Source organism: Synchiropus splendidus, chromosome 19, assembly GCF_027744825.2.
Source record: "Synchiropus splendidus isolate RoL2022-P1 chromosome 19, RoL_Sspl_1.0, whole genome shotgun sequence".
Taxonomy (NCBI): Eukaryota; Metazoa; Chordata; class Actinopteri; order Syngnathiformes; family Callionymidae; genus Synchiropus; species Synchiropus splendidus.
In genome coordinates this window covers 15,807,159-15,821,368 of record NC_071352.1, presented here as the reverse complement: position 1 = coordinate 15,821,368, position 14,210 = coordinate 15,807,159, and the positions used below count along the sequence as shown (strand labels likewise).

General features: G+C 44.6%; 1 protein-coding gene across 6 annotated transcripts; it reads right to left on the bottom strand.

The window, feature by feature from the left end:
* Positions 1 to 274: 274 nt before the first annotated feature.
* Positions 275 to 13,890, bottom strand: LOC128751606 (histone acetyltransferase KAT7-like). 6 transcript variants are annotated; one of them, XM_053852737.1, is made up of 15 exons: positions 12,046 to 12,175; positions 11,824 to 11,968; positions 10,605 to 10,790; positions 9,367 to 9,648; positions 9,228 to 9,310; positions 9,007 to 9,096; positions 6,737 to 7,024; positions 5,723 to 5,914; positions 4,292 to 4,381; positions 4,065 to 4,205; positions 3,903 to 3,996; positions 3,018 to 3,164; positions 2,855 to 2,961; positions 2,669 to 2,796; positions 275 to 1,974 (listed from the first exon to the last, which is right to left on the bottom strand). In XM_053852737.1, the coding sequence occupies exons 1-14, from the start codon at positions 12,091 to 12,093 to the stop codon at positions 2,698 to 2,700; spliced, it is 1,992 nt and encodes a 663-aa protein (XP_053708712.1). In that variant the 5' UTR covers positions 12,094 to 12,175; the 3' UTR covers positions 275 to 1,974; positions 2,669 to 2,697. The 6 variants fall into 6 exon arrangements, with proteins under 6 accessions (XP_053708712.1, XP_053708711.1, XP_053708715.1 ...); XM_053852740.1 differs by having other exon boundaries at positions 283 to 2,796; positions 6,737 to 6,847; positions 6,926 to 7,024; positions 12,046 to 12,173; XM_053852741.1 differs by having other exon boundaries at positions 283 to 2,796; positions 6,758 to 6,847; positions 6,926 to 7,024; positions 12,046 to 12,173.
* Positions 13,891 to 14,210: the final 320 nt, after the last annotated feature.

Sequence of the window (14,210 nt, the reverse complement as noted above, 5' to 3'; positions counted from 1 at the left end):
GTGAACAAAAGGAAAGCACGGCTCCTAAAAATACACGAGTAATTCAAAAGTTGTAAGCATAAACCAGTATCACTTATCAATAAAATTTAGAAAATGGATGAGAAGAAATTGGAAAACGCCTGTAAAAACGTGCAAAGTTCAACAGGGTCATGAGACCTAACATTGCTCACAACACCTGCACATCAGAAGACATGAAAGAGTTTCAGCTGGAGTGTGGAGCTCCCGAGCTCCTCCATCCTTCTCCTGGACAACAGAAGACAGTGGGAGGCATGTGATGGGAGGCAGACTATCCTTGTTAACAGCTGATCCTCACAAGCTTCTGCCAGACTCCAGTGTTGCTGTGGTGAACCTCATTGTCGTGATCACCACAAAGCTCTGGTGACGCTTCAACAGACTGCTGACATGGATGGATGTGTGTGTTCAGGTGACGAATCAATCGCTACCTGCACAGACCTGCTCTTCAATTGACAGCGTCATTGTTGCTATGTTGACTTTGTCTTCAGCCATTTCCAGAACCATCTTTAAACTTATAAAAACCCACATTTTAAATTCTAAATATAGTTAATATCAAATAAAATAAGCAAATCAAATTTAACTTTCAATTCAAAATGGAGTTTAACGCACTGTTTATCACAGGTATTGAACCACCTCTGATCCTCGCTGGTGACCATATCATGCGACTTTCGCAAGTGAATCAAATCAGTCCGATCATCAAGTGAGTTCATTTATTTCCATTCTACCAGTCGGTGCGGCAACACACAACGCAAGATTAGAAAATGATTCCAACACAAAGACAGCGATAAATTAAACAAAGGCTTTGAAAATATAGAAAAACTCTGCTACAAACAAAGGTGAGAAGAAGGCCACGTTGTCTCAGGCGAAACGGCTTGAAATGTTGGACGCTAACCAGTAAACAAGCGGAGCTGAAATGTAACTTGTGCCCGGGATTTGAACCCTTGCAGGGTGACGCTCACCAGGACAAAACTGAGGAGTGTGAGTAGACATGAGGGGAGTGTGAAAAGCAGCGCCACCACCCGTCCAGTTCTGTGTTTGTGCGCTTCAGTTCTCAGCTGTTTCCTGTCAAACTGTCTGAACTAATGTATCAACACCGAACCGTGACACAAGTCCGATAAATATCTCTATTCACACAGAAGACGACTAGTTAAAATGCTTTTTTTTACGCAGCGGATGAAGTGATTGAATATAAATGAGCGTTAGTGACACAAAGCGCAAGCTCCTCAAATGAAACTGTAGCTTCGCCAGTGTCGCAGTGATACAGTGTTAGCAAGGCAGCATCGTCACCATGCTCACACCCCGGCTGCAAACACAACGGAGGAAGCCTGGTGTGTTGTTTGGAGAGAGCACAATTTCAACTCTGAACGGGTCACGACCTTAGAGGTAGAAATAAAAAATACAAAAGACATGTTCCAACGACAGAGCCTGCGCAGCGTCGCGGGCAACTTTTTTTGGGGGGGGGCTGGGGGGACACAAATACAGGCGATATAAAACACAAAAACACAAGGATTGAAACGGATCCCTTTTGGACTCTAACAAGGCCGGCGGCAGCTTTGACTCTCCGGGGAATATCTGTGTGTTTAGATTGTACAGACAGTCAGAGCCAGGGCAAACAGGACGCTCAGCTGAGTGGACCGGTCCTGGCTCATGCAGGACAGACTGAGGAACATCGGACTGGTCCAGGATCAGAGTTGGCTCTCACATGATTGACTGTGCCACAAGAAAGTTCTGGGTGGGTCCTGTGTGAGTCGGACAGCAGGGAGACATGTTTGTGACTCGCCGCCTTGACTGAACGAGTCCGACAAATGTGCTCCAAGAGGACGCAGAGTGAGATGCACGAATCCTGGAGTGAGTCTTTCTGGAGTTAATGAGCTCATACTCACGAGTTTTGTTGCTTGACTCGGGGTATGATTCTAGTTCATGTGTCTCCGCATGAGTGTGTGTCGCCATATCTCCTGGCTGGAGACAGAGAGTCTCAGCACAATCAACGTATAGGGACAACATTTCATTTCATTTTTTTCCAACATAATTTAAATGGAATATTCTCAGTTTCAGTCACAGTTCAGATGAGAATTTCAGCTACAGTATTTTTAGAAACTGCAGTTCCCAGGCCAAACCTTTGTTGCCTCAGAGCCAGCTGGTGTGTGTGTGTGTGTCCACACCGACTCGGCTCAGGCCTGGTTGGGGATCAGATTTGTGATGGGGTCCAAGAAAACCAGTGCCACTGAACCGACTTTGGTGGAACAAAGTTATAAATGAAAAAAAAGTTGAACAACAAAACCGTGGTGGAATATGATCTTGTGTCATTTCCATCAACTTTTTTAACTTCTGAAACAGAATTTGAACTCACAAGACGCTGTGAAACGTTAAAAATATTCTTTTCATTTTGTCTGACTAAAATAAATAAAACAAAATTCGTACATTTTTGTGACATTACATTTTAAAAATCTTTTTTCAGTCAAGGACTTTAAAGTGGGCGTGTCCTTGATTGTGGGCAGAGCTAAGCCACCTCAGCATGATGATGCCACTGCTGTGACTCTGGCCTTGACTGCTGAACTCAGATCAGTGTTGGGACAGCGGTGAAGCTCATCGACATGGAGTGTGCCTTTTTGTGTGTGTGTCTGTGCGCTCATGCCAGTGTGAAGACCAGGACCAGGTGTGTTGAGCGTCTGCGCAGTTCCTCTACGTCCCTTTAGGTGGCGTCCACTTTAAGGCGGTGGGGTCGATGGTCTTGTTGTTGCCGCGTCTGCTCTCCTTGGCCTTCCAGTCATCGATGAGATCCTGCGGAGGAAGGAGGCTGCAGGCAGGAAGCAAGGCTGGTGGGCGACGGAGATCCTACCTGTCTCTTCAGAACCAGATGTTTTCCCTTCCAGTACTTCAGCATCTGCAGCGACTGCAGCGTGCTGACGATGTCCACCGGGTTGACCGCCGTCTCTTGGCTGATCTCTGGGGGAGGAGTGTGTTTTCAGTCTCAGCTCTCGTGACGCTCCCTCTGACCTCACCTTTGATGGAGATCTCCTTCCCCTGGAAGTCGTTCAGGTATCTGAGCAGAACCTCCTTCCAGTAGCTGCGGTAGCTGATGAGGCCCAGGTCAGACAGGGGGCGCTCCGGGGAGCCCACCTTCTCCTCCACCTTGGACAGCAGGTAGCCTGGAAGTTACAGCGGGTTGAGCAACAAAACCTGGTGGACTGTCAGAGAGTGTCCCAAATATTGACCAACAGTTGATGCTTTTTTTTGATGAAAACAGTTGGAATTTACGTCCTCACATTTTAATGATCGCTCTGAATCACATCATAATTCAGGAATTTATTTGATCCTTCTTTTTAATACAAACATCCTTTTCAGACTTTCCTCACATCTGTGGTTTCATAATTCAGACTTTCTTCAAGTCTCCAGCTTCTTAATTCAGACTTGCTTTACATCACCATCTTCCTTCATTCAGACTTACGACATGTCCAGTGTCTTTAATTAAGACTTTCTTCACGTCTCCAACTTCTTAATTCAGACTTCCTTCACATCCCCATCTTCCTTAATTCAGACTTCTTCATGTCCAACTTCTTTATTGATGTCCCCAAGTCCCTTAATCTGGCCATTATTCACATCTGAGTGCTGTCTAATAGAGACTTTTTTTGCAACTCCAACTGTCTGAAGTCAGACTTTTGTCATGCTTCCAACCTTCTGAATTCAAACTTAATTCACCTTATTTACCCTCTGCACTGCATTTCAGGCTTCACTACTTTTCTGAATTAAATTCTTACTAAATTCAGACCACCTTAAACCACACTTTAAAGTAGCTGTACCAGTTCAGGCCTTCCGTTCCCTGATCGACTTCTTCATGTCATGAATGCACATGCATTTCTTCACCATCACAACACGGATGAACTCACTGAAGTCGATGAGCATCTTGCCGAAGCCCTGCCTCATGTACTGAGGCATGGTGAGGATGCAGGACACGTTGTAGTTCAGGAAGGAGTTCTTCTCCTGCAGACACAAACATGAGTCCACACAGTCAGAAGCTCCCTCTCATCCGTTCCTCCAGACCTTCTCACCTTGGAGAAGTAGCCCACCAGATGGCAGCCCGTGTTGTCGGCTTCTGTCATGACGTAGAACAGAAAGGGCTCCACGTCGTAGTAGAGAGTCTTGTGGTCCAGGAAGAGTTTGGCCAGCAGGCACAGGTTCTGGCAGTAGATCTGTGGGGGTGGGGGGTCAAAGCCAGACCTTTAAGGTGATGCATCACAGACAGATGGATGATAAAGTGGTGAGGCAAGAGACTCGCCTTGTTCTTCTTTCCGTCCACCTCAAACACGGAGATGTTGGTCTTCCGGTAGATTTCATCCCCAGGGGGGTGCTTCCACACACACTTGGCCTGGAGACACACACACCAGTCAAGTCCAGATTTCTGGGAGTTCCACATGAAGCAGCTTCTCAGAAATGGGTGAAGACCAATACTTTCCAGATCTTTATCATCACTTTAATAATGAGTTAGATTTTCCAATTCTCATTTTAGCGCCTGAACGCAGCACCCGAGTGGTCCTTGCTTGGATCCGTGGGTTTTGATTCTGAATTCAAAGATGCATTGCTCCACGGAAGTGAGGTGAGGTGGGCAGAGAAGACAGTGAGGTTGAGGCTGTTGGTGTAAACACACATGCAGGATGGGCATCCAGAACAGGATGTTCACCCTCCAGCTAACAGCTAGCATGTGGGTTAGCACGGAGCTAACTTGTAAGAGGATTTGTTTTGAATGATGCCACACACGTCACATCTGCGCTGATGTTTTTTTTGTTTAACAGTGATGTATTGAAGTGTCCTCAGTGTCTCTCCTCCAAATAATAACCAGAACTAGGGAGCGACACTGGGCATATTGTTTTGTGGATCAGATATTAGATGAGACGCATATATGGATATTGATGATTTTTAAAGAACTGGAGCTCTCTGTCAGCTGTTTTATGCTTCATGCTTCACAGGGTTAATACTTGTTCCTGGATTATGTGTCATTATTTGAATATACTTGTTTAATAATGTATGGTGTCGGAGTATCACAGTCAGATGACTTAAGCAACTTTAAGTCAAACAGAAATTCAAAATGGGTCGAAAACAAAGTAATCGCGATAAGTCGACAATAATGAATAGATGAGTCAACAATGAAAATAATCGTTAATGCAGCCCTACAGACAAGTGTATATTTCTGCCTGTATAACAGCCATGAGGGCATCCACTCCGCCACGGTCTCAAACACAAGCTCCCCCCACCAGAAGACCTCCTCTTCCTCTACCGCGATGTCTCGTGGTAGCGAACACTCCAGCGGGCCGTGACTGAGCACATTTGACGGTTTGAAGTGAAGAAAACAAACGGCTCTCTGAGACGGAAATATAATGGAGCAGATGGCTGGGGGAGAAGGAGGTTATCACCGCGGAGCTGACGCCAAACGGATGCAGTTGGTGTCACCGTCCACCCTCCAGACTTCTCTCACCAGAACCCTCCACAAATCCTTCTTTTATGAGTCAGCGTTTACCAGTTATCACTGCAATTCAGCATCTCCTTCATCGAACATCGCCGGCCAGTGTTCGTCGTGTCTTAGTCAGCAACTCGCGTCTAAATATTTAAACACCTCATTCACAAGACAAACCACAGAATATCACCGTTTCATGAGCATATTAAAGTTTCCAGTGACGACAGACAAAGGCTACTGAGTTCCGGGCGGACTCACCATGTGGCGCCGCAGGATGGTCTGGCTCTTCATGTACTTGAGGCAGAACTCGCACATGTAGAGCCTCCCGAGCCGGGCGTACTCCTCCGGATACGGCGAGTGGTACCACGTGTCCAGTTCATAGCGGCCGAACACGATGGTCTTGATCATGTTGCTGCCCTCGGACACCTGACCGGCCAGACGCAGCTTCTCCTGCAAGGGACAGCAGCGCAAGACAGAGTTGAGGTTGGCAGGTGACTTGCATCAAGACATGCGACCGGTCAGAGGAAGTCACTACTTCTTCCCCTTCATTTTGATTTCTTTTAAGCCAAATGAGCCTCAACCTGAACCAGCACCGTTCAGATAGTGTGTCACTGCTTTTCCCAACAGGCAAAAAAAATGTTAATTTTATCTTTAAGAAATAAACAGAAACAGCATAAAGAGAAAAAAGTCAATTTCATAAATAAAAAATATACGAAGAAATATGTAACGATTTGAAATAAATTATTTGAAAAATGTTAATTTTATCTTTAAGAAATAAACAGAAACAGCTTAAAATAAAGAGAAAAACAATACTTAATCCCCCAAAATATATGAAGAAATATGTAATGATTTGAGATAAATTATTTAAAAATTTAATTACAAAAAATAAACAAAAACAGCTTCCAATAAAAAGAATACTTAACACTTAAAAAATTAGTTTCATAAATAAAAAATATATGAAGAAATGTCAAATATTGTAGATTGATTTAAAAGCTGTTACTTTTATCGTTTTTAACATCATAAAATAAAAGGAAAAAAATACAATTCATAAATAAAAATGTATGAAGAAATATGTAATGATTTAACTATGAAAAAATGATGAGAACAGAATAAATACTTCATACTACAAAAAAATCTATCAATCAATCATGAATTGCAGGGACAAGTTGCGTCCAGCGCAGTGTTAGAGGGGCACGACAGGAAGAGAGCGGCAGACAGGGGCCGAGGACAGAGGAAAGCAGCAGGTGGGGGATGATGAGTTTTCTCTCTTACAAGGTCTTCCGAGGCACGTGCCTGCGCTTTCCTGAACAGCTCCAGGTCGTAGTCGCTGGTGATGTTCTCCAGCAGCGGCTCGCGGCTGCTCCCGTGGGTCTGCCGGTGATCCTGCCAGAGGAGACGCACCCACCACCACTGATCAGCTGGCCAACAGTGGCAGACCAAAGCGCTCTGGCGCCGGCTCACCATGTGCTTTTCCTTCTGCTCCTTGTTGAGGCCGGTGTTCCTCTTCCTCCGCAGGTCGCTCACCTTCTCCTTGTAGTTGAGCTGGCGTTCCGAGGGCGCCTGGATGGGACCAGACAAAACCAGGGGTGAAACAGTTTGACTTCCTTGAGCTTAAAAGGAACTGACAGTGAAGTTTGTGATGCCACACGGGGCAGACCCAAGTCATTTTCCTCCCTGTACCGCTAAAGAAACCGCAAAACACCACACATTTGATCACCTTTGAAAAAATGACAAGCTTCCAAAATCTGCGATTTTTTAATTTTGTGACTGAAATCGTCAAGTCTCTCAAGCCCTCATGTCTTTAGCAAGCTGCTGCTGACACACGGCAGAAATAGGCCTTGGCTCCAGCAGGACATGGCTCCACGTCCTCAATTCTGCGGCGGGTCTTTGAGTATCTCATTGTCGTCATTGTAATTGCTCGCCGAGACATAGAAACCCGATGGGGTCCAGGTCTGGATCTTCTCCGGCTAATCTTTTCTGACCCTGGCATGGGGCGACAGAGGGTCGAGGAGCTGTGACTCTGTTCAGAGCCAGTGGCGATCGAAGCGGGCCCCCTCTCCTGACACACGGCCTGACAGAGTGAAGCGGACAGGTGAAGCAACGGGGAAGAGTCGGTGCAGCTGGTGGGGAAATGGGAAGTCGTGACGCGTTTGGATCAACAAACACTTCAGTTTGATTTCACACGTTTCCGGAATGCGCTTCGGCGGCGTAACAATGAACAGCATTTCTTTTTCCTCACACAAAACAGCATTTAAGAAGGAGGGCTGGACGGTCGCGGGTCAACGACAAGGCACCAAGATATAGTGACTCATTTATTATTTAACTATTGCATAAATCCATAATGACCCTACCAACAACTATATATATATATATATATACTTTTGAATTAGAACACTAGTAGAAAATTAATAATAAAATAAATAGACTTAAATCATACTACTTTATAAGAGAAAAATATTTAAAAAAAGATTATAAATAGATAAATATGAATCATTTATTTGTTTAAAAAAAGACAAGCTTTCTACTTTATCAGAGAAAATACAAAAAAAAAGGAAAATGTGTATTTAGAAAGAAATGATAAGCTTCTTGCTTTAAAAGAGAAAAATAATTTTAAAAAGTTTTTTAAAAAAATGTATGATTTATAGGGGGAAAAAATGACACAGTTTCTACTTTAAAAGAGAAAAATCCTGTTCAATGCTGAAACACTGAACTTTCAATTTATAGCAAAGCAAATAGTTTTGTTCCAAAATGAGACTTTGCATCATCATCAATCACAAAATTATTAATGAAAATAAATAAATGGGTATCAGCACACAAAAACAGCTGAATAAAAACATAATGTTGTTGGTCCTGAACCCAAAGCGGCTACTATCATAGGAAATAGCAGGAAAACCACAGTCCGTTTATGGTAGGATTATGAGCAGACAACAATGGTGCAGGGTGATAAAAGCTCACGGCTGTCAGGTGGTCCACATCAGTGTGTATTATGGGCCATCGGTGAGCACTTTTGTGAACTCGCATCAGCTCATTAACACAGTGAATAATTCATTTTGAATCCTCCAAATACTCCATCCTACCAGTCTAATTACAAAACACTCCTTTAATTCAGGAGCAAACACTGCTCTGACGGATTAGAAACGTTTATTTGTAATATCCGCCGGTGGTTCTGCGTCGTTCATTTTAAATACGTGATCAATGAAGCGGAAAAAAGGCGTTAAAAGCGGCGCTGGGCTGCCACGGTTTGAATATAACGTCTGCTATTTGGACTGTTAAGCTTCCTGCAAGAGTGATCACGATCATTTCGCCGCCGTCCGAGCTGCATGTAAAACAAACAATTACATAAACCCAACACTGAGCGGAGACGTTTTTATGTGGGGAAGCGAGCCGAAGCAGAGCGGCAATAAACCTCTCCTCGCCAACATATTAACTGGAAGGAAATGCCTCCTCTCGGGTTAAATTTAGGGATCTCATAAAGCTGGCCGCGTTTTCTGACGCGGCTTGTTTGTTCGGGGGGTGAGCTGCTTGAGACAGGACTGTGGTACCTGGCTCCTGGTGGAGTGTCTGTTCTCGTCCTGGCGGTGCGACAGCGTCCGCTCCTCGCTTGCCTGTTTGTCACGCGTCGAGGCTTTGCCCTGTCAAAACATGGACAGCGGTTCAGAAGCCTCCTGCAGCTCAGACGCCTCAGCGCCACTGACTTAGAAGAGCAGAGCTCAGACGCTGACAGGACCAAGGCTCCCCAGAGCTGACCTCAGATGTTCTGTACCTTGCACTCGTCCACAGACAGGTTGTGGTAGAGAGGACAGCCTGATATGGAGAAATGTCTCTCGTGTCTCCCAGTCAGGTGACCTGCAGGGCGAAAGCTCCTGTTAAAGGCGGCTGGGTTTGGTGATTGAGACTCTCACCCAGAGAGTTGCACCCCGGCGTGGGGCACTTCATGTTGAAGTTGTAGCTCTCGTGGAAGCGCCGCCGTTTGGGCCGGTGTGAGAGGTCGTGCTCCGCCGCCTCTTTCAGCGACAGCTCCTTGGCCAGGCGCTCGTCCTCTTCCTGCGAAACGATGATGTCGTTGATGGACGGCGCGTGGTCGTTGCCCGGGCTGGAGAGGTCGATGTCCGACTCGGAGGAATGGGCGTTTCCTGTGGGGGTGCGTGGAGGGGACTCGTCGTGGTCCCCTGACCGCTTCAGGCCTGCACAACAACAGCACTGTCGCATCACAAGACTCCGCTCCGAACCGCGTCACAACAGTCAATGACAGTGCTAGGCAAAGTGCGGCCTTGAAGGCCATGTGCTTGTTTGAAGACTATAATTTTCTTCTTTTCATTGGCTACTATTGTGTGTTTTTAATGTTCCTCGAAATACAGTGAAGGAATATTGAAAATATGTTTTGAAATAAAAAGTCTTACCTTGAATGTCTAGTTATGTTATGGTCTGTTATAGTTATGTTGATTTATATTGAAATTAAATGCATATAAAATGAAATATTTCAATAGGTTTCATGGCATATTTACACTTCTTAATACCTTGACTTACATTTCATCTTTTTATTTTGTCCTTGTTATTTAAGTATGTATATTTTTCCGTCATGTTCCGTAGTCACCACTGTCTTTCTTTTGATGATGGCCCCTCACATCAGTTACAGTTTCTAATGTGGCCGTTTAGGAAATTTAATTGCCCACCTCTGGTCAAAGATGACCTGTCGACCTCTATCCCTCCAAAAACCTCTTGGGTCCACTCTAACAAAACAGCCTTGAACATGAGCTTCTCACACCGATTTGACTTAGCGCATTCCATCATCACACTGCCTCTTGACAGTTCAGCCGTCTGCTCATATGCAGCCACAATTCACCTCCTGCTCAAATCATTCATTCATCTGCGCAACACGGCGTGCAGACATCCGTCTTCTCTGTGGATCCGGAACATTTTGTGATCACGGCGAGGACACAGTGAAGGATGACTTCATAAAATCCCAGCATCATCTTGCCAGTCTAATATTCCTTAGATACATTGGCATTAACAAAGTGTTTCAACCTACTTTACACATCAATCGCCCAAGACTGAACAGTAAAAAAAATGTATATGCAAACAATTGAACAGTGAATATTATTATTAAGGGGTGTTGGGTAGAAAAAAACACGGATCCTACCGTTAGTTTCAGTGTCAGAACCGGACGACCTGCTTTGGCGCAGTGGGTACTTTTTGGCTGCGGTGTTTGCTGCCCCCTGCTGGCTGCGGGTGACCCTGCGCCCGGAAGTGAAGACAGACGCAGCTGCTTCTGCTGCTACATCAGGAGCTTCCTCAGGACTCACAGCTGCAGGAGAAGTGCAGCTGTCTGTATGAAAAGTAGAGAAGCGAAAGGCACATGGTGTAAACAGGGACGATGACCAGGTTCACGAAGCCAGTGACAAGACTTAGTTCAGTGAGAGGAGCGAACTCCACTTGTGAGTTGGTACTGTACATGAATGACAGAGGCTGAAAGTGTGGCCCACAGCAGAAAGAGGTCACTCGTGGGTGGGAGCAGGGCTGGTGTCTGTGATGGGGGAGGTCAGCCTGTCTGGGCACATCCATGCTTCATGGTCGGACAAAAACAATAGCTGCTTCAGAAGTGCAGTGAAGGGGAGGAGGGGGACCTCGCTGCACTGCAGAAGCTACATGTTCCTTTGACCCACATAACAGTCCTCAAGCCTCCCAACAGAAGATGTCATGAATCCCATCGATATGACTGACCAGCCAGTCTTGGTGGGGTGTGTGGATCTTCATGGTAAAATTCTAATAAAATAAATAATGATGACAGTGACCAATTTGTGCATTACATCACAAGAAAATAATACAAGCAATAGTATTATCTCATTTCCACACTACATGTTTTCTGAGCAGCACAATTAATTTATGACCTTTGTGACTCATTACTATCAAATTAATTAATCAGGACAGGCATCCTAAGTGTGCTGTAGATATATTATATAACAACTGAACACACAGCAGACTATTTTTTATCCATAAGTGGACTTTAATTTTAAACATGTTGAAGAACTTGAATTGAATTTAATGTGTCAAAAGATTTTGTCGTTTGGTCTAAAAGCAATTCTGAACCCAAAAACACATTCAGGACTAAAGTATGAGAAGTTTTCACTGATAACTGTCAGACAAAAGTACATAATAACACCAGAAAAGGCGTCTACATATGTCTGTGAAGTTGAAAACAAAACTTGACAAGTACTCGAACAGAATATTAACTCAAATTAGTGACGCTAAAACGGTCGAACTAACACACCAGTTGCACCTGCTAAAACCAGTTAACATGTTGGAGGAATTGTGGAAAACAGCGATTTGTTTTCTGGTCTTTTTTTTCCTTGAAAACTTACCTCGCGAATTCTGGCTGAGGCGCAGTGACGTGCGGGTGAGGCGCGCGCTCGTGCGCCGACGCGCGCTCTCGGCAGTTTCGGCTTGCTCGAGGTCGGCGGAAAAATCCGAGTCCTCCGTTCCGTCCGAGCTGCTGCCGGCGGTCCGCTGAGGGGCAGAAAAGCAGAGTTCAGGCTCTGGGATCACTCACCACGCGAGGTTCGTCTTCAGCGGACGGGACTGACATCCGGGTTGATTGGTTTCGCCAGCGGATAATCCAACAATGACCCCATGCTGGGGGAGGAGCGTCAAACCTCCCGACTCGCCAATAAAGTGCTTTAATTCAGGTGCACGGGCTTCAACAGCGCGGGAAAACACGAATGAAACACTCCATTGTCCGCAGCAAAAGAATCCACGTGCGTCCTTTCGCCTCTTAGAAGGTCTCAAGGCAAATGAATAGTCTTCCGAGATGTCATCGCTGCCACGGGAGAAAGGGGGAGATGCGTTTAATGGGAGTAAATGGGGGGGTTCAAATGAAGAGACCCAATCTGTTTGGGGTGGGGGAAGGGCAGGAGGACAGGGAGCTGTTGTTATAGCAACCTACAGAGGCATTTTTTTTTCATGAAGAAATATTAGACTGTGATGACAAGCGATATAACAGGACTGAAGCTTGGACACTGACTCAGAAGCAACGCTCTTCAGCAAACACATCTATTCATTTTTAATAGTTCTACACGTCCAGCAAATACTGAAATTATATAGTTGTAACACATTTTGTTATATCTGACCCCATTAGGGAGGAATTATAGTGAACATATTCACCTGTTATCGAAGATAATGTTTGATAGACCGCTTATTCCATTGAATTTCCTAAACAATTACCGGTAGTATTAATATTTTTTTTCTCATCGCGAACCCCTTGACACGTTTTTGTTTTGCCCGTCACGCTGCTTCATAGACGGGCTCCTCGGTCAATTCCAAGGCATTAAGAGGTGAAAAAAAAAAGATTCGCATTCAAACTAGATCATTCAGGGCGCATTTCTCGGCATTAAAATATTTTTTATATTGTCACTGTAACAACTGGAGCATTTCCATACATTTCTTCACTAAACATTCCTAACAACTCAAAGCTTAAATATATTATTTGGATTTACTCTTCACACAAGACAACATTCATGTTGCATAACAGAGTTATTTCCTCCATTATGGCGACTAATGGAACTCGGCGTGCCATCATAGTCGAAATATATAAAGATGAGCGTGAGATAACATGTGTGAATATTAAAACATGCTTTTGAAATGAGTCGAATGAGTAAACGAAGGCAATCGTGCCTTTTATTGACGTTTTCTGAATGACGTTTGACCGTCAACACCGCGGTGCTCATCAATCACCCGCCACATGGAGCACTGTTTGACAACATCACAACAGCCGCAGACGTCATTTGCATAGGACCAATGAATAACTGAAACGGGCGGGGCTTCAAAAGGTCTGCCCAATGACAGCAAAGTGTTTCTTGAGTCTGGCCAATGACCGCGTTGTTTTGGTGCTGGCGCCTCGCTTCGTTCGAACAGCCTGTTCCGTGTCAGATCTAACCGCCTGTTTCCACAAACCCACAAACCCCAACACGTATAAGTGCACCACAAGCCCCGTGACTGTTTTCTACCGGAGCATTTAGAAGACGTGAACTAAGATAATCTGCATCTGACTACGTTCCTCGATGCTATCAATAAATAAGCTAAGCTAAGCTACCGAAGACACTAAATAACGGCCAAGCCAGTGAAAATAAAAACTACAGCAGCTCAAATGAAGCGCAGCGATTTTAAAACTCATCTTCACCCAGTGGTTTACGACGAATCCATCCAAAATGTGGCTTTGACGTTATGTTGTCGTCTGTTCGATCTCAAACGGTCGGCAAAAAACACTCACCTTTCTTCGAGGCATCGTTCACAAACGCTGCAAGAGTCGGAATATTTTCCCCAGTATTTTCGAGCAAATATTTGATTCGGTGTCGGTCGGGGCGCAACAAATCGCCCGTTTTTAATATGAGCGAAGTCAGCTAAAAGGGCGCATCAATTCTTTGCCACGTCCATCACTGCGCATGCTCGGTCCGGTGGCTAAATAAATCCGCACCCGAGCGGTTGGTTCCTTTATTACTCGGCAAGGCAATGTTGACATTTAAACGTCGCAACATTTAGTAAAATAGAAACCATAAAATCCAAAGTGAGAAAATCTACACACGTTTTCAGAAGTGAATAGAAATAGATGTCTTAATGTGTCAATATATAAAAAAATATGAAACGTGCTTTAAAGTTTTAATTTTAAATGATGACACGAATAATGAAATCCAAACATATAATATCTAATTTCACCAACTGACATTGTTAACAACAGTTAAACCTGTTCTTAAAT

Coding starts and splice junctions, on each gene's coding strand:
- LOC128751606 (XM_053852737.1), bottom strand. CDS start 12,093: ATGGGGTCATTGTTGGATTATCCGCTGGCGAAACCAATCAACCCGGAT. Junction 9,649..10,604: donor TTCTGACACTGAAACTAACG/GTAGGATCCGTG, acceptor GTTGTTGTGCAG/GCCTGAAGCGGTCAGGGGAC. Junction 4,382..5,722: donor CCATCCTGCGGCGCCACATG/GTGAGTCCGCCC, acceptor GTGTGTCTCCAG/GCCAAGTGTGTGTGGAAGCA.